This window comes from Aethalodelphis obliquidens, unplaced genomic scaffold, assembly GCF_003676395.1.
Source record: "Aethalodelphis obliquidens isolate GAN/ISIS:26980383/991018 unplaced genomic scaffold, ASM367639v1 scaffold54, whole genome shotgun sequence".
Classification (NCBI taxonomy): Eukaryota; Metazoa; Chordata; class Mammalia; order Artiodactyla; family Delphinidae; genus Aethalodelphis; species Aethalodelphis obliquidens.
Window position 1 is genome coordinate 214847 of NW_020837998.1, and position 26382 is coordinate 241228.

General features: G+C 35.0%; 1 protein-coding gene across 1 annotated transcript in view; it reads right to left on the reverse strand.

Moving 5' to 3' along the window:
- Positions 1–1021: 1021 nt before the first annotated feature.
- CHM (CHM Rab escort protein) overlaps positions 1022–26382 on the reverse strand; it is a 201709-nt gene continuing 176348 nt past the window's right edge. Inside the window, exons 13-15 of the mRNA XM_027086060.1 lie at positions 15966–16064; positions 10429–10589; positions 1022–4345 (exon numbers count right to left, since the gene is read on the reverse strand). Of these exons, the coding sequence (XP_026941861.1) occupies positions 4154–4345; positions 10429–10589; positions 15966–16064 (452 nt within the window). The 3' untranslated portion in view covers positions 1022–4153. The remainder of the gene's footprint in view (positions 4346–10428; positions 10590–15965; positions 16065–26382) is intronic.

Consider the following 26382-nt stretch of genomic DNA (forward strand, 5'->3'; position numbering starts at 1 on the left):
AGGTGTTACCAGCATAAATCTCCCTGTAGTGATAGGTGAAAAGACCCTCCAGTCTACTAGGATTCAAGTTCTAATGATTACCTGTCAAATGGTCCTAAGAGTCATCATCACTAGAAAGAGCAGACGTGGCAACTTGTATGGGAAGGGCATCTCACTGCAGCCCCACAGCTGAACTATGTTAATAGAAAGAAAAGTGGCCTTCAAAGTGTGACCTGGGATGTTGTGTTAAACCTCTTGCATTTTTAAAAAGCCATCATTAAAGAAGAGAATTAAAACATATCAAAACACTTGTTTAAGAAAAAAAAAAGTGTGAATACTCTTATGAACTCCAAGGTACTTGAAGGATAATACAGCTACTTGTTTAAAAATTCAATTAACCTTATCTTTCTTAAACTTGATTCATTAATAATCTCACAGATAAATTGCCAGTTTTGAAATAATGATGTTACCTTTTGAATACGTCCTGTCTGGGAAGGTTTAAAAATGACTTGGAATTGACAGAAAATGTCACTCTTCTTTAATTATTTGATTCAAGAACAAATCATAGTTCAGTGAATGATTTCTGCATGAAAAGAACATCAGCAGTCTCTTATCTGTTGCAAGTAAGCTGTTGGGGACTCAACGACCACAAAGACAAACACATCAGGTTCACACTCAGCAAGTAAATAAGAAAAACGTTTCAGATTCTCATACACTAAGTGAGATGCGAAAACAGTTTGCAGGTAATGTATTGTAAAGCCATATCCCATGCCTCAGAACACTGATTTCAAACAGAATGAGATCTGATGCTGGCAACTAGAACAGTTTGCTAAGTAAACATACCCATGTATCATTTGATTGCCTTTTTCACAAACCTGACACAGTTGGCAGATGCCTAGGAATAAAACCAAGTATACAGCTGGACAATTAACTAAGAATTTAAGTAATAGATCAGTATCAACAAATAAATCAGTTCCAAGACAATTTTTAATTTCTTGGCATATATACAAAATTTTAATATTAAAAAATAGGATACCACGCCTGAAAGGCATTAAAAACAGACTTTATTTCCTCTGAAAACTTATGGTTACAGTGTGCAAATTATGAATAATCATATATTCATGCTTTTGGAAATGCATATAAGAAAAATCAATCAAGAGTTGAGAGAGAAATTATCCAATACCAATAGCAGTAAATAACTTATTTGTAAGAAAACTGCTTTGAAGGATCACTACTATTTAGCAATCAAATTTCAACAAATTTTTTTCAAGGTTTTTAGCACTTTAGACAAAGGGCTGCCTTCTCCAGAACTACAGCTGTGACAGAAGTTAATCATTAGTGTGGCCATCATTTTACACAAAGGGCTGCCCATCTCAGAAACTACTATTCCAGAAGTTAACCATTAACATGACTATTTTCCTATGAGCAGCTAGATATCATAGAAGATGGGGAAATTATAACTCAGTTTTCCTATAGAAAAATATATGTTTATAATATACATATCATATATATCTATCTTTTTCTGGGCAGGCATACCAACTAGACAAAAATACAGTAGCAACATAGGTCTAGTAACCAGTTTTCATGTTGATCACTAAACTGAATGGTATTATCATTTTTGGTTAATAAGAAGCATGCATAACATAAACATTTTAAACACATGAATAAAAATTCTTTGATAATAGCTATTTTCAAAATTTAAAATTAGCTACTGAAATTTCTGCATCACATACAGCATTTATATTTTATTCATATGACTTCAGGCTTATGGTTTTACAACAAAACTAAAAGGTTTTCCTTTAAAGCTATGAAAACAAGTATTTGCAGTAATTAAGGTAGCTGAAAAGAATGCTCTTAGAATAATTTCTATTACATTCTGAGGCAACAGGAAATATCTAAAGTTCTCTAACACAAGGTTTTTAACAGTTGTGTATTATCTTAATCATCACTAATCATATTCAGGAGCTTTTAAACATTTCAACAGTATTTAATAAATAACCTGGAAGAGAAATTCTGATGCTGGCTAATGGATGAAATAGGGTACAGTATGGACTGGGCCATGAGACCACAGAATATCTCCTTCATTGTTTTAGAGAGCTGTAGTAAAGCTATCAGTATTTTTCTAGTCATTCTGGGTGTACCCTGATTGGCTGTTTACATAAGTGTGCATGCTGCATCAAGAGGCCTTAACTCTAAGACTATAACAAAGTACAATATCTTAATTGGTGCAGTTTACTGCAATTGTATTCAGACTCAATACTCTCATATAGTGGAAGCTTTTATATTGCTGGTACTGCGGGGCAGAGCCAATACCCGGCGCTTATAGGTATGTATTGTGCATTTAGCGCATGCCGTGGTTGGGTTTCAGGAAATATGATTTAAGATGGATCTGAATCCATATAACAAAGTAGGTTATAATGTGATTCCCTGATTTGTATAACATTATAAAAGGGGAAGAAAGGGATAGAGGGGATTAAAGAGATAGGAGAGAGGCTATACAATGGGGAGAAGGATTAGGAGTAGCCTGAGAGGCTGGGAAGATTTTCTTCTGGATTCAGCTATATCCGCAGGGGGTTTAAAAGGTGAGGCAAGAGCTACATTCCTTGATTTTTTCCATTTCTCGTGAGTCTGTGACCTGACAGAGCTGGTTTCCTTTAAGATCTTCTCTGAAATCTGGAGAGGTCAGAGCCCTGCTGCAGCTGAAGTATGTAAGAACTATGTGCTTTCTACTGTAGCCATGGCTCTCTGATCAGCAAGATAGGCCAGACTGCATGACAACGCACTTTTAATGTATTTATTTATTGAAATAAGTTGTTGAGTCCAAACTATTGCTCAAAAAAGGTAAACCATCAGAGCTTGGCATTTGGAAAGATTTTAATATAGGCACTGTCACTGTAACTAGATTTGCTGCCTATGTACAGCCCTTGTATTTTTATGTTAAGTGCATATTAGGGTTTATCAATTGTCATATTCTATTTAGAGTCCTTGGTTGTTTCAGGTTTACCTACTAGAAGAGGAATATGAAGAGTTTATAGACTGTTTTCCTTATTAAGATTCAAAACCACAATTTCACGTTACTATGTTTACTTTTCTATTAGACTATAAAATACTAATTAAGGAAATAGATTTTTATTTTAAAAGCTTAATGCAATAAGAACACTGTGTTGGGGGAGGTGACAGCAAACAGTTATTTGCTGCATGAGATCTTTGATATTCACCCCCAAGACAATGAGAAAATTCTGAAACAACTTTTATTCCAGAAAAAACATTCTAAGGATGGCACTGCATTTATCTTCAATATCATTCTCATACAGTAGACATATGGAGAAACTGAGGCCCAGAAGTTAAACAATTTGCTTAATATCATCGGTGGCATAGCTAGGACTAAATTAGGTCCATAGACAATTAGGCTAGTGCTCCAGATACTCGACTAGACAGAATTTCCAAATACCAATGAGCCTATTCAAATCTTTCCACTTCTTCAGTATTGAGCCTTCCTAGTATGTTCAGGATTCACATACAAATATCACTACTAACATTTAAAAGAAAAAATCACTGAGTAATGAACTCATGATTTGTTTATAAAAGTGTCTACTTTAATATTAGCATTTTCAATACTCAAGATAGAAAACAAAACAAATCTCTATTTCAAGCATAGGCTCCTGCCTGGATCATGACACTTTAGTTTTTATCAGCTATATTTATGTATGCTTTTATCATTTGTGTCACGATGCTCATACCCATAAAGAAAATATAACTCAAATAATCAAAGGAAATATGTAAGCAGATTTTGAAATGTGGTTTTCAAACAAAGATCCAAAGTGGCAAGCAAAAGCTGTCCTAATACCATAGAATTATTAACAATGCATAGGATCACTTTCATAAACATAGCTATATTTCTGGGAATCAATCCATTTATAATTTTTATCTGCTAATCCCACAGGTTTGGTATCTTAAAGCAGGCAAGTCAATGTGCTTTACAAGTGTTTTGTGGTCTTGGAATGTCCTTTTTAAGGAAAATTCCCTTTTGGATTTCTATCATCTTTTTCTCTTGGTAATTCTGCATGTCAACTGGCTGCTGCTTTGTAACATTTTTCAAACCTTTCTTCCATCAAGAGGACTCTGAGGCTAGGAGGATTTTCCAAAATGTGCTATTCAGTTTGGTGTATACTCATTATTCAGAGGGCTCCTCTGGATTTCTCAGATTTGTGCTTTCCCTGGGAGTCTCTGAGTTGGCCTCTGGTATAGCACTGGATTCTGAAGCCTCTGGTTGTAAACTGTCTCCATCAAGGATAATGTCTTCAGGATTTGGTGGGGGTGGACAGAAGTCTTCGTTGGGGCAGATTTGTTGGAAAAGTGCTTCAGCCTGGCCAGGGAAGAAAGGGCACAAGAGTTTTTGAACATTAACGTAAAATGTATGTGCCTTTCTGGAACTATCAAAACAATGAAGTATCACCCTTAAAATTTTCTTTAAGTTATAGAACTTTACACAGCACATACGAGCTTCTAAAAACTGCTTTCAGAACTCCATGACTTTTCTCCCTCTAATTTATACATTCATTCAGGCCCACCCTTCAAGTATATCAGTACTTGCTAAGACTCTATGAAGTGCTCAGATAGTTGAGATTTTAAGGTCATTCATTCTACATGTCAACAGAAATACAATTTCCCTTAATATCCTTTATATAATTTCCTAATAGAGCCTGTTTGTGATATTTGTACAGTCTAATTTAGCATATACTAAGTTTAACAAGTCATTGTTCAAATCAAGAAAATTCTTCATTGTTTGCTCTACTATTTGCTTTTCTAATTTTCCTCTCTCTGTGCTTTGAGGAATATAACACAGTGTCCAAGACAATGGACACTGAATAGATAACCATGCCCAAATGCTGGCTCTGCCACTTAGCAGCAATGTGATCTGGGGAATGCTTACTCAGCTTCTGAGCCTTGCTCTCCTTGCCTATAGAATGGCAGAGTAAAGTAAGCCTCTCTATTTGGTAACTGTAATCATTGCTATTAATAATAACATAAATTAAAATGTTGAGATTTAAGCTGAGCTTAGTCTGGCAGGGTAAGAGAATAATAAAGTAAATGTGATCTTAATTAACAACAACAAATACACACACATACAAGAAAGTAAATGTGGCAAGTAGCACTGTTATTCTATTCTAAACATATTCCTGCTATTATTTAGATGAATACAGTTCTTTGTTAGATAAGGGTCCCTGCCAGGCTAGGGAGCTTGCACTCTAGCCTACCGGTAAAAGAACGTCATTAACGGGTTTTAAACATACGCTTGTTTTGCTTTAAAGGTTACAATGTCTGTCTGTACCACTTCAACCCTTCTTCCCAAAGTACACGCAAAGTCATCCATTAGGTCAGGAGTTGACAACTATGGCCCACATGTCAGATCCAGTCTGCTGCCTGTTTTCATAAGTAAAGCTTTACTGGAACACAGTTACTCTCATTCATTTATCTATGGTCTACGGCTGCTTTTGCACTGCAATGGTGGAGTTGAGTAGTTGCAAAATACATTATATGGGCTGCAAAATCGAAACTATTTGCCATTTGGCCATCTATAGCTTGTAAACTCCTACATCAGGTGAATAAAACCAGTATCTTTGGGATAGGGTGAAGGGTTGGTTAAGCAGAAACTTTTGAGCTTTGATGTCGAGTTGAAAGAAGGGACAGGGAGAGAAAAATAGCTTCTTTCCTTCTTAAGTATAGTTCAAAGTTATATTTTTAGACATGCCATTTTATTATGGATATTTTGAAATTAAACATTTGAGATGCCTGCTTTGCTTCCATCCTGGGGTCTTACCATATACATCTTTGCTGGAGACATTTAGTCCCTAGAAGCAGGACTGAGGTCAGACAGAGCCTCTACCTCACACTTTAGTTCCTGTAATGGTCACTGTGTCTGTTATCTCTACCTTGACTGCCTATAGAAGTTCTCCTTCTCCTTTACTCTCTGCATGCAATCAGTCAGCAAATCCTATCAATTTTATCTCTTAGTTCTTGACTCCACCTGTTCCTCCACTAGAGACATAGCCCAGACATGCACCATCTTTCCCCTGGACAACTGCAACATCTCAGAACTGGACTGGTCACTTTGCCTCTAGGGTTCCCCTGTGTAATCCATCTTTATGCTGCCCTTAGAAGGGTCAGTGGAAAATGAAATTCTGTTTATGCCTTTTTTTGGCTTAAAACTCTTCTAACAGGATAAAAATCCAAGATACTTATAGCAAACAACATCCTTCAGGCCTATCTTCTCTGGTATCATCATCTTCTTCTTCATCCCATCTCTGCCTCTCAGGCCTTTTGCTCCACTGTTACCTGTTTATTGGTACTTTCTTAAACATACCATGATGTTTACACCCTGGGCTGGTGCAAATGCTATCAATTTGATTGTCTATCACTTGGATGAAGAATTGCTACTCATCTTTTATATTCTTCCCTGTAAGGTTCTCTGACTCCTAGATACAACTCATGGCTCCTCTATATTACTTTTATACTTTCGATATCATTCTCTTATTGCATATACCACACTGCAATGTCATTTGTTTACACGTTTTTCTCCTTTACCAGACAGTGATTCATCCAGGAATAACGACTGGGTTTTAGTTAACTCTGAATCTTTAGTGCCAGGCATGGAGTAGAATCTCTCTTTCTCTCTCTCTTTTTATATATATATTTTAATATATTTATATATAATATATATATTATATATATATGGGAGAACTTTAGAAACCGTATATTATACAAATGTTGAATATAAATATTGTAACAATTATTATGATTACTATTATTATTACTGTTCCTCTTACTTCTACTCCAATTCCTCTGTATCTCACACCTTGTCTCTCTTTTGCCACCTCCCTGTAGGATAGATTTTCTCCTGAACTCCAGTCCCTGTGGCTAGATCCCACTCAACCTGTTTTTGTATATCCCTGTCATGAACAATGTGTGTCCTAAGACTGCCAAACAATTGCAGGTTGCCACCCTGCTTTTATTTGTGTTCTACCTGCTTGTGGAAATCCCACCTTCAGCTCACTGCCATTGGCCCTCTCTGATGCCAATTTCCTAAAGCCAGACTCCAGCCTTTCCCAAGTCTCTCCTCTTTCCAACTGCTGGAACCTTTTAGGGTCAACTGCCACTTTCTGGAAGGTCTATCTAGTGCTTCTTGGTGAACTTCATTTCATTTGCCAACTAAGCCCCAGTTCTGAGAGTTGTCACCAAGAGGTTGGTTCAGAGTACTTAATTGTAAACTTTTAACCTTCCTTGCTGTTTTAAAGCCAGAAGTTAGCTTAGGTAAAGACTTTCATGTGGTTAAAATAATTAAAAAGGGCTAATTATATTGTGAATTAGTTTCCTTATATTGGGAAGTACAGAGAGGACACGTTGAGTTATTTAGATATTCCTGTTTCTTTAACATACATCCACACAAAACAAACAAATATTTTGTCAATCTAGCAGTTTAATGTATTTAGGATGTATCTGCATTAACGAGTTGAAAGTAGCATAGTATACTAGATGAGTGTACAAGCACTGGAATCCAACAGACTTGAGGTTAAACCTTGGATAAAAAATTTAACAGCTATGTGATCTCTGGAAAAGTTATTTAGCCCCTTTGGCGCTTAGTTTACTCATCTGTAAAATGGGGATGTCACAGATACTTACCTCATAGGGTTGTTGTGAGAACCAAATACAATAATATATATGAGATGATTAGGACAATGCCTGGCATGTAGAAAATGCTCAATGAATGGAAGCTTCAGAAGATATGACGCCTAAAATTGCCCTCTCCCTCAATGGCTTGAGAAAGTGAATGCTACTGCACTATGTGAGCAACTTTACAGTTCCTATGACCTATAAAGCTGGTCTTCAACTTACAAATTATGAACCAAAAGTCATAAGCAAGTTGCTGATCTGTCCATATAAACAACATTCTACATGCTGGTTAGACTGCCAGCCCAGTCCACATCAGCCAATATAACCCATTTCATACCTTAAGTATAATACAGAGTACAGTACTATTTAACTATTCTTATTCTCAAGGCAGTGGCAGCTCCTAGGCAATGGGGGTTCCTGAAGAAGGAGGGAGCTATCACTGGCTTGGGAGTATAGACAAGTAGGGACTATAGACCAGTCTGTTCATCAGTATCTGTGGGTAAATGAAACACTCCCTGTATTAAGAAAAGAAATATCTATGTCAGGTTCAGAAAAAAACTGGAGTAACACAAACTACAAAAACTAGCAAGTCACAGAAAGATTCACATAATAGAGAATGTCTTGGTATGCTCCTGCACACAACTTTAACTTGTGAGTAATAAACAGATCAGATTACTTTATATTTTTAATATGTCTTCAAATCATAAATAGCTTCATATGAACACAGAGAGACAGGTCTATGTTATTCAACATCTATACATTTACAAATAAGAAGAGCAGATGCAAACTTGCCAACTAGCAAAATGAAGCATTTTATTTCAAAAAAAAAAAAAGAGAAAGAAAGAAAAATGATATCTGCAGGTACTTATGTTTCCTACACAGGCAAAGCTTAGGTGATGTTCTGAGGGCTTTTAGAGACAATTTGGAAGACAGAGTCATCAGTTAGTGCTTGGGATGAACACAGCATGACATACTGGAATTAGAACAGAGTTTATCTGAACAAACTGGCTATTTTTATTTTTTATTATTATTATTTTTTGTGGTACGCGGGCCTCTCACTGCTGTGGTCTCTCCCGTTGCAGAGCACAGGCTCCGGACGCGCAGGCTCAGCGGCCATGGCTCACAGGCCCAGCCGCTCCGCGGCATGTGGGATCCTCCCAGACCGGGACACGAACCCGTGTCCCCTGCATCGGCAGGCGGACTCTCAACCACTGTGCCACCAGGGAAGCCCTATCTGAATAAACTGGCTATTTTTAAATGTTATTATTGATGCCCTTTAAAGTAGGCATTATAATATTTCTCCCAAAACTGATGTGAGGTTAAAAGCTGTATAACAAATATAAACCTACTTATAATTAACAGTATATAATAATTAGCACCCAAACTAGTATTACTGTTTTCTTCTGTGAAAACACTGCACTCAAGTCTATCTTCTTGGGAATCAATATCTCATGATAAAATTATCCTTTAATTTTAATCTTTTAGCTTGCAGTTTAGATCACATTAGCACTTCTATATTAAGTCCTTATTTAAGGCCTTCCATTTTGGTTAAAAAAAACATTAAAGTTCACTCAGGAATAAAGTTACCTGGCTGATAACTTGCTGGTAATTTCTTCTTGGAAAAAAATGGACCATCAAAGCAAAAATGACTTGGCCATTTTAAGCCATAAATGTAGATATTGAACCATCCTGAGTTCCTATTAAACTAACAGAATAAATGATGGATGAGAGATGTGACTTCCTATTTTTGTTTGTTATCACTGACTAAATATGATTATCCTGGATCACCACTAGACTCTGAAGATGAGAAACAAAGAATCTGGTAAAAAACTGTAAATGTATAGGTCATAGCCTTGCTGCTATGCCTAAAAATTAAAGGCTCAAAAAGGCCATCTGCTCCTATAAGATCCCTACCACTAGTGGGAATGAAACTTCCATCTGTGGTCTTAGAACAACGTTAAATTATCCATTTATTGTTTCAATAAACAGATGCGCCAACTACATTGGTGAAAAGTTTAGACTTATACCTTAAAAAATGGTATTTTCTGCTCTACTCTTCCTGTCAAGTGCAGAAAAGTGTGTTTGTACATGCATATGAATTTTCAGCTTAGTAGACTCATAATTCACTTTTGGCATTTTGTGTCACTTGCCCTGTACCTATTGATAGCCCTGCCCAAGAACGCTGTCACAAAATTCCACCTTGATTTAACATACTCCTCAGCAGCTATTATAGTAGCTTTGGGACACCAGCTTGTGTCAAAACATTAAAGGAATCATGTTAATTGTGAAAAACTATATGTTCTTTTCCATGGTAAGGATGTGCCTTAAAAATGTGCCATTTTAAAAATACATTTTGTATGCCTTACTAGTTACACTCCTTTGGAAATGACTCAAGTTTACAGAGGAAAAAGTTTGTGTATTTCAAAATACAATGATAGGCCACCATTTAAATTAGAAGCAATGTTTCTTTAGAATACTGGCATTATAAATTAATTTTTCTGAATATGTATTTCTAACATCTTCTATCTTTATTCCCACAATGGAACTCATAAACAGTCTCTTGTAGTTCATCATTATATTCAAGAACGTGAAAATATTTGATATTAAAGTGGCTTTGTTGTTCACCGAGAAAAAGTTCAGGGGCAAATTGCAGAGATGGTATTAAATGAGAGAGATGCTTTTTAAGTTTCTTTTCCCACCTCCTAGAGGAAAAAACAATTCACTTTCCCTACCACACCAACTTCCTAACATAAAACCAAGAAACACCAACAGCCTTACCTGTTTGACTGCATTATCATTTCCTAAAGCACAGTCTGGGCCAGAGCAGACATAAACGTTGGATGGTAAATCATTATAAGAGTTCCTGCTGACGTCTGAAGAATCTCTCATATTGAAGTAAAGAGCCCACAGAAGTCTTGGCTTTTCAACTTCTTCATTTTCTAAATGTAGATATAAATTTTACTTACATCTAAAGCACAACATGCCTCTCAATTACTACAACATGTAGCCAATTGCTAACAAAGCTACCACTATATATTGTAGTAAATCAGAGCTTTGTATGTAAACTATAGTAAATCTGTATCCACACACTCTAATACATGTGTATGATATTTCAAGCAATGATGGCTTTTCAACCTAAGACAAGTTAGATTTTAAAAATTATTTTGATTATTAGTAAGTTACTTAGATTTAACTCCCAACATGTTCCCTTGGATTTCTCTTATTTCTCATCACCAGTATGAAAGCACTTATGATCATATTCATCTTTAAATTATGCCAATGAAGTGAGAAGTTAACATAAATTTATTTTCTTATGTTTCACATGGATAAACCAACTTAAAAAATTATAAAGTAAGTCAATGCTATATACAGGATTATGAGATGACCAGAATAGAGAAATCTATAAAGACAGGAAGTAGGGGAATTCCCTGGCGGTCCAGTGGTTAGGACTCAGTGCTTTCACTGCCGAGGCCCAGGTTCAATCCTTGGTTGGGGAACTAAGATCCCACAAACTGCGTGGCATGCCCACCCCACCCCCCTCAAAAAAAGACAGGAAGTAGATTAGGGTTACCTAGGGCTGTGGGGGAATTGAGGGTAAGTGCAGGTTAATGGCTAATGGGTATGGGGTATGGGTTTCTTTTTGGAGTGATGGAAATATTCTAAAATTGACTGTGGTGATGTTTGAACAATACATTAAAAAACATTGGATTTTATACTTTAAATGGGTGAATTGTATGGTATGTGACTCTCAATAAAGCTGTTATTAAAAAATAGTATATACAGGATTAAAAATTGGATATCCTAACTCACTAACACTCTGTCCTACTAGATTACAAAAGTAATGCCAACCAACCAACAAATAACAAAAATATGATTATGAGACTGTAAGCTGTTTTCAGTGCACATTCTCTCATTTACAGCAAGCATCTATTATGTGTTAGGCATCAGGCTAGGAGCTGGGGATACAAAGATGAAGTAGACTTAGTCCTTATTATCTTGCTCTTTCATGTTCCCTAATACAGAGCCTAGCACATAACAGATGCTCAATGAATAATTTCTGAACCAATTTTAATTCTGCTTTCAGGTATAATCAAAGCATGATGTGCTTATTAAAAGATCCAGCCCTCTTAATCTCAATACCTAAAGCCTAATCCTTGCTATCTTAATAATTATTTCTATGCCTTTCTTCTTTAGAAATGTTATAATTACATTTTCTTTGGTTGAAAACAGAAAATATTGCTGTTAATATATTTATTGACTACAGTGTTTTCTTAGCCTGAATCTGAAGAAAAATTCAAATTCTGTACAATGATAATAAAGGACGTGCATGACGATTACCCAAGGCCATAAGGCACCTTGTGAATCATAAAGAAAATTCTAAAGGTATAATTATCTAGTTAATTAACTCTTATTGGTAGATTTATAATCAGTGGAGAAAAGTTAGCTAATTGCATTCTTCAGTTAAAAAGAATGTCCCATTCCCCAATTCAGGACAAATAGGTTTTTTATTATACTTAATTTAAAATATCTCCACTACAACAATACCAAATATGTTCTCTTTCTAGCTCATCCTGAATAATCCATAATTATTAATGTGATAGGATGAAGAAACTCTGGATGAAGTGATCCTTTAAGATGCTCCTTTCTAATGCTAAGATCTATGAGTCTAAGGTATCACTAACTTCATGTAAAGCACAAAATAGGTGGCAAAACCTACTTACTTACAAAATAAAGGAACATAACGGACTCATATTTCACAGCTAAAACCATATGGCTCTTAGTAAATTTATTGGTGAGCTTAGTTTCAGTAAATCTTACAGGAAGATGGTTAAACATACTGCCTATCACTTATGAAACCAGACTCTAGGAGCATTGCAGAAAAGTGAGCTAAGGTCTGGTAGTCCTTTAATATTGCTCATTCCATTTCTAAGCATATACTAAGAGAGCTTATCTTATATTTTATGAAAGTTCCAGCTCAGAGGAGGGCTTTCACTCAATAAAAGTTGGGGGAAATGAATAATTCAATTATAGGAAAGAAATTTCATAGAGGTTGAAGTTTTGAAAAGAAACCGAGAGGAAGATGAAAAGTTGACATAGGCTGAAGATAAATGCTCTAGACACAAGGGAGTTATTGGGCTTTGACCTTAAAACCCTCAAAGAAACAAGTAATTGCTTCATCTTTCTTTGAGGCCAGCTGGAAGGCAGAGAGAGAGCTGGAAAAATAACATGCAATTGTGCAGTGCAAAATTGTCAAAAAATTATTAAAGCTGTCGAGGTTTGGTTAGGAATACATCACTTGGTCAGAAATAGAATTGGTTTTCTGTAATAGCTCATTTCATTCAATTAGATTGTGCAAAGGACTAAACAAGTAACAGGTAATTTAGAATAAAATCTTGGGCGAATTAAACTGGGGCAAGTACAGAATAAAGTAGGCTGAAGAAAATCAACAGTGGCACACCAAATAAAAGCAACAAATAGTCTATAGCTGCATGCCATGTTTAGGGAGAGAGTGAACTATTTTAGCAACATAGCACAGTAGCACAAGACCAAGAGAGTAGGAAGACTGCCACAGCTATGACCTAGACTGGACACAACAAATACAAAAAGGAATTAAGATAAGGTATTTTACTTCTCAGCTCAGTAAAAACACCCTCACCAGCCACCTATTTCAAAATGACACCTATAAGGGGAATTCCTGCATTTAGGCAGTGCTGATTTTTTGAGATAGGAACTGAATGAGATAGAATGAGATAATGCCACATGCTGTGCCCAGTGGAGGGAAGAAGAGAAAGAAGATGGTGCAGTGATGATATTACACTGCAGACATTTGAAGATATTGTACTAATGAAATTCTTGCTTCAATTTGTATGGAAAAATCTCAATTTCCTGCGTAAAATAAGAAATCACTTAGGAAAGTTCTACCTGTGCTTTGAAGGATATTATGGAATCTGGAAGAATTAATGCACATATGAATGGTGAGCAATCACCTCATTTTCTCACCTGCAGAATCAGGTTTATTAAGCATAAAGTATCTGAAATTTCCTTGGACTGTGAAGCAGGGAAGAGTTTAGAGATCTCTGATGCTCTTAAAGGAGGCTGGGAAGTAGGGCTCTTAGAAGTATTAGTACAACTGCTTCTTAAGACAGAGCATATGTCACGAGCTCCAGCTGATACCTTAAACATGAACAAGTAAGAAAGAGAGGGAATAGAAGGAATACCTTCACAAGGCTATTGGATTCCTCAGATACAAAGGCAAAGAAGTACTGTGTTTGAGAAGAGAACATTATCTTTTAATACTATAAATGAACTTCATTGCAAAGTGACTAGGCTGACTTTCACAAAAGCTCAGGAAGCACAGCACTACACAGAACATATAAGTCGAATAAAAAGAAAATAAGCTTAAATAATGTTATTCCTCTGGCACACATTTTAAAACAAAATATTTATAAAGCTTTAAATCATAAGGTTTCATATCATAGTCAAATAATTAAAACATAATAGTAAAAGCCATCAATCTGTGAAAATAGGGGCTTTTGCTACAGAGAAGAATGTGCTTTAATGTATTAAAAGTTCATATTACTCATAAAGTTCCTTCTTCCTCATTTAGGCAGGAAAATGAATTGAGTTCTCTTCTCCAGGTGACTTTGCCTCTTTGACCTGCCATGGCCCAGTGCTCACTTTATCTGGTGATTCATTTTCAATAACTCCAACAGTATTTGTTCTGACATTTTAATTAAAATATGACCACTACCTCATCCTGATGATAAAAAGGCCTATGTGTCAGTGAAAACTGGCTTTTCAGTGCCTCAGTGCACCTGAGGACCCCTCTGAGCACATAGTTCTTACTAAAGAATTTCACTCAGGTTCTAAACAATACATCATTTCAAAATAGGATCACATTAACCATTAAGATTAATGTTTAAAAATCTAAAATGGCTAGAGGATGCTAAGTAATGAATATGTAATTTACCCATCTTGATTTTTTAAAAAAGAAAATGCATTTAAAAAGTGAAGAGCAATGATACAATATTCAAATTTAGTATATTATTTGGGACCACCACACAATGAAATTACAACCAAAAATTATGAAAAAATTCAGAAATAAAGAAGGAATTCTGAGTTTTTATAAGCAAGGTAACTAAAGCCAAAGACAAAACTATTATTCCATTTTACATTTAGGAATATTATTGTGTATTGTAACTCTGCAATCAAATTTTTAACAATACATTTATATGAGACTTTCCAATGGAAAAAAAAAGTAAATAAGAAACAAATTAAATTCCAAACTAAAGTGAAGTAAATTTTCAGACTGCAGAATTTGATTCAAGCAGCCCAAAAAGAAATTAATTATACCGATATTAGCTCCTGAGAATGGAGCAGTTTGTTTTCCTATGTAAATGTAAATGCTCCTTTATGCACTATCTTGCAAAGAAAACAAACAAGACACACAGAAGATGAGCTAAAAGGAAATACAATAGGTAGGGGTAAATAAATGGTTGCCTGAACAAACATAACATCCAAAGAAAATGAAGATATATGAATTAATGAACTGGCCAGGATTCAAGTGGACATCCAAATCCTATAATGAAAATCACCGTCACTTCATATAAATGAATAAGATCCATTAGGCCATGTTTTGATCACCTACACATAGAATTCACTACAATTTGCTCCATTCACAGCTACAAGGGCTACCCTATGATGCGGGGAGAAAAGTTAAAAAATTCGTGGTTGAAAAGCATCTTTCCACCATGAGTAGGCAGCAAAGTGGCATGTATGTTTTGAAAGCTAAATATTTATCACATCACTAGCATGCAATGCATGAAAAGACAATTATTGGTTAGGAAGGATTCCTACGTTTGCCAATTAATAGCTTAACTTTCTCTCAGTTGAACCAAGTTTTTTTTTTTTCTTTATAAATGAAGATAACTTTTTCTGATAAAGGAATATATGCTCTTCATACAACATCTATAAAATAAAGAAAATTAAAAGGAAAAAGAATTATACATAATCCCACCAAAATTGAGAGATTTCCTGAGTCTTTTTTCTATGCATATGAGTATGTACACATATAAATTTATATTTTTGCACTTAATTATATACATTGTGTGTGAGATGTAGCTTTTTCTCTTATTATAAATATTTCCCCAGTTTTAGGAAGAGAATGTGCTTAGTCATCCTAGTAAAACATGTAAGCATTGGTGCTGAATACATCACCTTTCAATTCAGGTTGCAGAAACCTTCCTGAGATCTCTAAAGAGGAGTAAAGTGGTCACGTTACCTTTCCATCATGAATCACTGATTATTGTTCTTACCTATCTCCTTTTCGGTATATGGAGTAAACAATTTCTGCACAACTGGTTCTAAATCTTCTCTTGCTGTTTTAGAAGACGTACAAGTCAAATGAACCAAATCTGTTTAAAAAAAAAATATTTTGAGTTCCTGCTTATCACAAATTTCACTGTGTACTCATATTCAAGGCACTAAGCTGGTGCCATTGGGAATAGAGCCAAGCACGTCATGGCTCCTGTCTTTAAGAACTTTATAATCTAGTGATGGAGGACATGTAAAAACCATAACAATATGCTATGTGTGTTAAAAAAAATAGCGAAAATATATGTTAACTAATAACAAAGAGGGAGCACACTAAGACTCAAGACTAAGTACCAGTTGATGGTTATGTAAAACCAGCAAGGTAAAAAAGCTTAGGAAACCATTTATTCATAGAAAGAGCTTAAGCTATCCTTACAACATTCCCAACGAGGGTGGATAAAGGATTGCTAAGCAAAATACTGTATAAAAAAGACTAAAAGTGGACTATTTTTTTACCTAGAGAACACACAGTATTCTTCAGACAGAAAAACCCATTTATACATTGACAAGTTAAATATAATATAAATTGACAAGTTAAAAACAATATAAATTGACAAGTTAAAAACAAATCATCTATTCATTATAGGGTTCTCTAAGAAAGTTTTTTGGGGAACACTGTTAGCTTAGTTGAATCATACTTAAAAGTCCATAATATGGCACAAGTCAAAACTTGTGTAATATTTTCAGGATTTCCAAATCACTTTGTTTTGCATTTACAGGTTCATGGGGCCCAGACCTCAGAGAATGTTTGGGTTAGAGAATACCATGTACAAAAAAGGTCCTTCACAGAAGTGAAATACTGTAGCCTAAGGCACTTAGAATTCCTAAAGGCCTACATACAAAGGGCAAAGGAAGGACAAAAGGTTCTACATACTGAAAGGAAGAACTAAGGGGATCCCTAAATGGGAGTAATTCTTCTGGTTTTGGAAAGGGTTTAGGGCAGAACAGAATTATGGCAGAAAGAATATATATTAGAGAAAAGTATAAGAACTGAGACATTCCTACTCCTAAAACACCAGTAGAGAAGTACATGCACTTCTTTTCTAAAGTTTACTTTAGGCTAGTAGACTTTTTAAAACCCCAGGAACATGGTTCAAAGTTTATCATGGAAGCACAACATCAGAATAGAATTCTCTTTATTAAAATTAATTCCACATTCTACTCTAAAATATGTCTAAGCATAAAGGGACTCTTAATAACCATGTGAGCTAAAATCAAATTTTGTAGTATTTTTTTCCAGGTGTACCAAAGAAAGTGATATTCTAAGAAAGTTCCTGTCTTATGTATGGCCTAATAAAATATCTACCTTATTTAAGCAATGTTTTTGTATTAATATAACAATGATTCCCATTGGTTTTGGGATATTGAAGGATATACAGTATTTCAATACATAACCTTTACAACAAAATTATTCCTAATGAACTTAAAATTTTCAAATGCAATATAACTTTGGTAGGGAGGGAGTTTAAAGTCCCTAGATAAATGCTGAATTAAACAGAGTATATAACTATAAAGGCAGAAATATCTGATGTAACACTTGAGAGAAACTGTCCTCTCTTATCCCACAGTCTCACAAAATACCAACGTTCATGTCAAAGTTCTCAATTTTCCAGTTCTTTCCTATTCAATTAACGTACACTAGGGGGGAAAGCAGATGAACATGAATATAAATAAAAAAGCATATTTTGAAAAATATCTTAACTGTAAACTACTAGTTCTATAAGTCAGGATATATAAAAGAAATACACCAGAGTAAATATATCCTTATGTTTCCTAACAGTGTAACAGAGTTCAGTTCATGGAATGCTAGCAAAAATTTCTAGTAATAAATTCAGATTATCATCTTGTACTTAATAACTTTTATTACAATTCTTAGAAGGAAAAATTAAAGACATCTATACCTTGAATTCTAATACCTTGATTCTGCTTAGATGCTACTTTTTTTTTTTTTTGCGGTACACGGGCCTCTCACTGTTGTGGCCTCTCTCGTTGCGGAGCACAGGCTCCGGACGTGCAGGCTCAGCGGCCATGGCTCACGGGCCCAGCCACTCTGCAGCATGTGGGATCTTCCCCGACCGGGGCACGAACCTGTGTCCCCTGCATAGGCAGGCGGACTCTCAACCACTGTGCCACCAGGGAATCCCGATGCTACATTATTAATTCATTTACAAATTTAAGGTATGAACAACTATTTTTTCTCCCTGCTTATTACCCGCTTTTCCTGTTATCTATGTCACTTCCTTGTATAGGTTACTCTGAATTTATTGCTTCTTTTCAAATCAGAGGTTGATTGTATTATTTTTTTTTAATTCAGATTATTTTCAAAGTTGGTTTATTAATCTTCATACATCTCATAAGTCTTTAGCAAGGGCAAGTTTTAGAGTCAGTTTTCCTCTTAGTCGAATATAACTTTCACTTTTCAATAGGTGTTTAATAAATATTTGTGGCTAAAGACAGTTCGCTTCCCTGCCATGAGCAGACATTAAGTACTCACAGTCTTAGGAAGACATACATGTGCATACAAATATACGTATGCATACACATGCATAGGGAAAATTTTACTAATTACTTATATGAAGTGTGGAAAAATTATGACTGACCAGGGTAGAAGTAAGGAAAGCATAAGTGGATAATCCTCAAATTACTTAAATCTGCCTGAGAAATGCTCACAGGCGCTTTAAGATATATCTTTAAAATTCTCAAAATAATTTAAAAGATTATCTAGAATTTACTGTATGGTGAACTTGCATGTGTCAGACACTACTCTAAGCATGTCAGAAGTATTACTTCATTTTACCTGTGCAACAGCCAACTATTATCTTCATTTTACAGGAGAGAAAACAGAGGAACAGTGGAGTTAAGCAGATTTCCCAAAGTTATGCAACTACTAAAAGGAAGAGCTGGGGCTCAGAGTTGGAATTCAAGCCCACGTGGTCTGCCTCTAGAGTGCCTGCTCTTAGTCACTGAACAATGTTGTGTAACTGTAATAATCACCTGCAGAAGGTACAGCTAGTCACTTAAGGCAGCAACATTCAAACTGGGAGGTGTATAAAGATACAAGAGGACTTTCCACAAGGTAAATAACTCTAAGGGAGTCACTGTCCAGATGCTCAACCTCACCTCCTGCAATTTTATTAAGCAATACATTTCAAGAAATTTACTTTGTGTTTAATAATCCTTTATCAAAACTGTAATATATTTGATAGTTTGATTCATTTTGCACAAATATAATTGGATTAATTACTGAATCCAGAAGACATATTTTAAGCTTACTGTCTTTGGAAATTTAAAAAAAATCTATTTCTATTTATTATTTGAAGTGGGTGATAGTGGGTATCAAATATCTCTGATACTTAAATTCCATTGAATACATTTAAAGGGGTGATGTTACCATTTTACCATTACATACCAACATTTATAATGTTAGAAACTACACTCTTGGTGATTATTTGAATTTTATGACGAAAAACTGTATATGTCAAATTATACAAATTATACGTGTTTGAGGGGTACATGAGCAAAAAGGTTTCAATACCTTAAGGTGTTAACATAATTGCAAAACCATACCTATAGAACATGTTGTCATATTTCTACCAAAATTTAACTCTGCGTAAAATGCTCCTTTCTATTCTGTGACCTTAACTCCTCTCCACGAAACTAACTTGCTCAGTAAATGCTAAAAATGACCACAAATTAGATTATATGGGGCAACTGCTTTCCTAAAAGTATTACATTCATTAGTGCCAATTAACAACTATAACTAAGATTGTGGAAGATGCAATAGAACTGGAAACATTAGCCACTGGCATCATGTGAGATAATAACTGACTCAAAAAATAGTTTAAACCTTGACTCTACCTTTTATAAAGTATGCTCCTTTTACTTCATTTAGCAACTGCTTAAAGGCTTAACAGGCTAAAAGATGACAAAATGTGTTCTCTGTCACAATTCTTCTCTTGGCAATATATTTAGCTTTGTATTGGCATTAAAGAAACTGCAAAATATCCTATTCAATTTATAAGCTTCTGCACAGCAAAAGCTGTGCAAAACAAAATGAAAAGACAATCTACGGAATGGGAGAAAATATTTGCAAGTGATGTGACCAATAAGGGCTTAATTTCCAAAACATACAAAAAGTTACACAGCCCAATATCAAGAAACAAACAACCCAATCAAAAAATGGGCAGACCTAAATAGACATTTCTCCAAAGAAGACATACATATGGCCAAAAGGCACATGAAAAATGAATAACATCATTAATTATTAGAGAAATGTGGGAGCACCTCAACATATAAGCCAAATGCTAACAGCCATAAAAGGGAAAATCGACAGTAACACAATAATAGTGGGGGGACTTTAACAACCTACTTGCACCAATGGACAGATCATCCAGACAGAATATCAATAAGGAAACATAGGCCTTAAATGGCACATTAGACCAGATGGATTTAGTTGATATTTATAGAGCGTTCCATCTGAAAGCAGCAGAATACACTTTTTTCTCAAGTGCACATGGAACAGTCTCGAGGAAGATCACATACTGGGCCACAAACCAAGCCTCAGTAAATTTAAGAAAACTGAAATCATGCCAAGCATCTTTTCTGACCACAACACTATGAGATTAGAAATAAACTACAGGAAAAAAAAAACCTGTAAAAACACAAACACGTGGAGACTAAACAATATGTTACTAAACAACCAACGGTTTTGACTTCCTATTAAAGAGGAAGTCAAAAAATACCTAGAAACAAATGACAACAAAAACACGATGATCCAAAACCTATGGGATGCAACAAAAGCAATTCTAAGAGGCAAGTTTACAGCAATACAATTGTACCTCAGGAAACAAGAAAAATCTCAAATAAGCACCTAACCTTACACCGTAAGCAACCAGAGAAAGAATAACAAACAAAACCCAAAGTTAGTAGAAGGAAAGCAATCATAAAGATCAGAACAGAAATAAATGAAATAGAAATAAAGAAAACAACAGAAAGATCAATGAAACTAAAAGCTGGTTCTTTGAGAAAATAAAATTGATAAAATTGATAAACCTTTAGCTAGACTCATCAAAAAAAATAAATAAACAGGAGATGACTCAAATCAATAAAATTAGAAATGAAAAAGGAGAAGTTACAATTGACACCACAGAAATACGAAAGATCATAAGAGACTACCACAAGCAACTATGTGCCAATAAAATGGACAACCTAGAAGAAATGGACAAATTCTTAGAAAGGTACAATGTTCCAAGACTGAACCAGGAAGAAACAAAATATGAACAGACCAATCACAAGTACTGAATTTAAAAAGTTCCAAAAGAGTCCAGGAACAGATGGCTTCACAGGGGAATTCCATCAAACATTTAGAGAAGAGTTAACACCTATTCTTCTCAAACTCTTCCAAAAAACTGCAGAGGAAGGAACAGTCTCAAGCTCATTCTATGAGGCCACCATCACCCTGATACCAAAACCAGACAAAGACACCATAAAAAAGGAAAATCACAGGCCAAAATCACTGATGAACATAGAAGCAAAAATTCTCAACAAAATACTAGAAAACAGAATCCAACAGCACATTAAAAGGATCATACACCATGAACAAGTGGGGTTTATCCCAGGGATGCAAGGATTCTACAATATGTGCAAACCAATCAATGTGATATACCACATTAACAAGCTGAAGAATAAAAACCATAAGATCATCTCAACAGATGCAGAAAAAACTTTTGACAAAATTCAACACCCATTTATGATAAAAACTCTCCAGAAAGTGGGCAAAGAGGGAAATTACCTCAACCTAACAGAGGCCATATATGAGAAACCCACAGCTAACATCATACTCAATGGTAAAAAGCTGAAAGCATTTCCTCTAAGATCAGGAACAAGACAAGGATGTCCTCTCTTGCCACTTTTATTCAACATAGTTTTGGAAGTCCTGGCCATGACAATCAGAGAAGAAAAAGAAATAAAAGAATCCAAATTGGAAAAGAAGTAAAACTGTCACTATTTGAAGATGACATGATCCTATACAGATCCTATACAGATCCTATACATGATCCTATACAGAGAAAATCCTAAAGATGCTACCAGAAAACTCCTAGAGCTCATCAATGAATTTGCTAGAGTTGCAAGATACAGAAATCTCTTGCTATACACTAATAATGAAGGATCAGAAAGAGAGATTAAGGAAACAATCCCATTTACCATCACATCAAAAAGAATAAAATATCTAGGAATAAATCTACCTAAGGAGGCAAAAAACTTGTACTCAGAAAACTATAAGATACTAATGAAAGAAATAAAAGATGACACAAACAGATGGAGAGGTATACCATGTTCTTGGACTGGAAGAATCAATACTGTGAAAATGACTATACTATCCAAAGGAATCTAAAGATTCGATGCAATCCCTATCAAATTATCGATGGCATTTTTTACAGAACTAGAACAAAAAATTTCAAACTTTGTATGGAAACACAGAAGACCGCAAATAGCCAAAGCAATCTTGAGAAAGAAAAATGGAGCTGGAGGAATCAGGCTCCCTGACTTCAGACTATTCTACAAAGCTACAGTAATCAAGACAGTATGGTACTGGCACAAAAACAGAAATATAGGAACAGGATACAATGTCCAGAAATAAATCCATGCACCTATGTTCAATTAATCTATGACAAAGGAGGCAAGAATATACAATGGAGAAAAGACAGTCTCTTCAATAAGTGGTGCTGGGTAAACAGGAAAGCTACATGTAAAAGAATGAAATTAGAACATTCTCTGACACTATACACAAAAATAAACTCAGTATGGATTAAAGACCTAAATGTAAGGCCGGATACTATAAAATTCATAGAGGAAAACCTAGGGAGAACACTCTTTGATATAAATTGCAGCAATATCGTTTTGTATCCACCTCTTAGTGTAATGAAAATAAAAACAAAAATAAACAAATGGGACCTAATGAAACTTAAAAGCTTTTGCACAGCAAAGGAAACCATAAACAAAACGAATTGACAACCCATAGAATGGGAGAAAATATTTGCAAACAAAGCAACCAACAAGGGATTAAACTCCAAAATATACAAACAGCTCATGCAGCTCAATAACAAAAACAACAACAAAAACTGATCAAAAAATGGGTGGAAGATCTAAATAGACATTCCTCCAAAGAAGACATTCCTCCAAAGAAGACCAAGAAGCACATGAAAAGATGCTCAACATCGCTAATTATTAGATAAATGCAAATCAAAACTACAATGAGTTATCACCTCACACTAGTGAGAATGGCCATCATCAAAAAATCTACAAACAATAAATGCTGCAGCGGGTGTGGAGAAAAGGGAACCCTTCTACACTGTTGGTGGGAATGTAAATTGGTACAGCCACTATGGAGAACAATAAGGAGGTTACTTAAAAAACTAAAAATAGAGCTACCATATGATCCAGCAATCTCACTCCTGGGCATATACCCGAAGAAAACTGTAATTTGAAAGGATACATGCACCCCAATGTTCACTGCAGCACTATTTACAGTAGCCAGGTCATGGAAGCAACCTAAATGTCCATCAACAGAGGAATGGATAAAGAAGATGTGGTATATATATAAAATTGAATATTACTCAGCTATAAAAAAGAGCAAAATAATGCCAGTTACAACATGGATGGACCTAGAGATTGTCATACTGAGTGAAGTAAGTCAGACAGAGAAAGACAAATATCATATGCTATCACTTATATGTGGAATCTAAAAAAAATGGTACAAATGAACTTATTTATAGAACTGAAATAGAGTCACAGATGTAGAAAACAATCTTATGGTTACTGGGGGGAAAGGGAGGGAGGGATAAACTGGGAGATTAGGATTGACATATACACACTACTATATATAAAATAGATAATTAGTAAGGACCTACTGTATAGCACAGGGAACTTTACTCAATACTCTGTAATGGCCTACATGGGAAAATAATCTAAAAAAAGAGTGGATATATGTATATTTATAACTGATTCACTTTGCTGTACAGGAGAAAGTAACTCAACATTGTAAATCCACTATACTCCAAAAAAAAAATTAGAGAAATGGAAATCAAAACTACAATGAGGTACCACCTCACACCAGTCAGAATGACCATCATCGAAAAGTCTACAAATAAATGCTGGAGAAGGTGTGGAGAAAAGGGAACCCTGCTACACTGGGAATATAAATTGGTACAACCACTATGGAGAACAGTATGGAGGTTACTTAAAAAACTAAAAATAGAACTACCATATGATCCAGCAATCCCACTGCTGGGCATATATCTGGATAAAACTCTAATTTGAAAAGATACATGCACCACAGTGTTCACAGCAGCACTATTTATAATAGCCAAGACATGGAAGCAACTTAATTTTCCATCAACAGATGAATGGATAAAGGAGATGTGGTATACATATACACTGGAATATTACTCAGCCATGAAAAGAAGAATGAAATAATGCCATTTGCAGCAACATGAATGGACTTGGAGATGATCATATTAAGTGAAGTAAGTCAGAAAGAGAAAGACAAATACTATATGATATCACTTATATGTGGAATCTAAAAAATGACACAAATGAATTTATTTACAAAACAGAAACAGACTCACAGACATGGAAAACAAAGTTATAGTTATCAAAGGGGAAAGGTGGGGTGAGGGATAAATTAGGAGCTTGGAATCAACAGATAAACACTACTAAATATAAACAGATAAACAACAAGGCCCTACTTTATAGCACAGGGAACTATATTCAATATTTTGTAATAACCTATAATGGAAAAAAATCTGAGAAAGTTATATATATGTATATGTGTGTGTATATATATGTATATACATACACACACATATACATATATATAACTGCATCACTTTGCTGCACACCAGGAACCAACATAACATTGTAAACCAACTATACTTCAATTTTAAAAAAAAGAAACTACAAAAGAAGTTTTAATTCATAGACCATAGCATAAGGGTAATAACTGAAAAACTTTGGTGGAGTGGCAGTCACAATCAGCACCACTGAAACAAGAGCATCTGAAACTCAGAAGTCAGACATCACTCAACACAAACCAGAAATAACACACTTTCAGTTCTCTAAAATTGGGTTTGGAACACCCATTTCTCACATAAATGACTGCCTTCTTACAAGTTGTTGTTTTGAAACACACGGGAAGTGGGATTTCTACTCAGAATTTGCACAATAGTAATGTACACATTTAAAAGTGACAAAAGTGAGAAGTCTAATGTGCAGTAGCAGGGTGACACAGTAGAGGATGGCTATGCAGGTCTGGTATTACTTTGGTCTTTGTATCAATTTGGCCAAGTCAGTTTATCTCTCTGGCCTCTGTTCTCATGATTAAATGGAAGGAGTGGAATTAGTTCCATCTACAAGACTTCTTCTAGTTCTAAAGTTTTATGAATCTAACTTCATACTCATCAGCCATGATTCTTTCAATGATGACAGATGTTAACCCAGAAACTGATGACATTACAAATGTGAATGTAAAACCTAAATGAATGCTTGCTGAAAAAAATAGGAACTCTATTTCTCAAGCTTCTGAGACTATCACACACAGCAGTCATACAAGTAAGCAAAATTGTTCCAAATGCATTTAAAGAAACTTTACATATGGGTTAGTCAACAAGTGCATTTTGTTGGGCAACCTAACTAGGACTAAATAATTTATGTACATAGGGATCGATGTGGCTCATAACTTGTCTTTCATATAGGCATAAAGGCCAAATGTCATTTATGTAATATAGTCCAAGTAAGAATATGACTGTGTCAGTAAGACAGAAAAGGTCAGAAACACATTTTCTTTATGATACCAAGTGAGGAACTGAGTTTCATGACATATGGTACACAGTTTGGTTTCTGAATCCAACCAAGAAAAACTCCAGAGTAACTCCAGAGTCAGTTTGCACTTTCTCAATAGAATTTAATGGAAAAAACAAAACAAAACAAAAAACAAACCCTTGAATGTCAACTTAAGATCACTAGGAAAAATCAGTTTATTTGCAAGATTAAATCCGTGCTTCATGACAATACTAATAAAAGAGAAAAGAAAAAAGGCACCACTGATTGTGTTAAATCATTATCTAAACTCATTTTTATGAAAGGTATATAACATTTTCTTTAAAGAATCATAAAAGCAGAAAAGATTATATAAACCAGTACCTACATAAAATTCTTGATTATCCATTTATATATATACTTATGTGTATATATATATATACATATGTGTATATATTCACGCTATGTATTTGTAAATATATATTCACACTATGTATTCATAAATATATAATCATATCACAGATAAATAACATCCTGTAACAT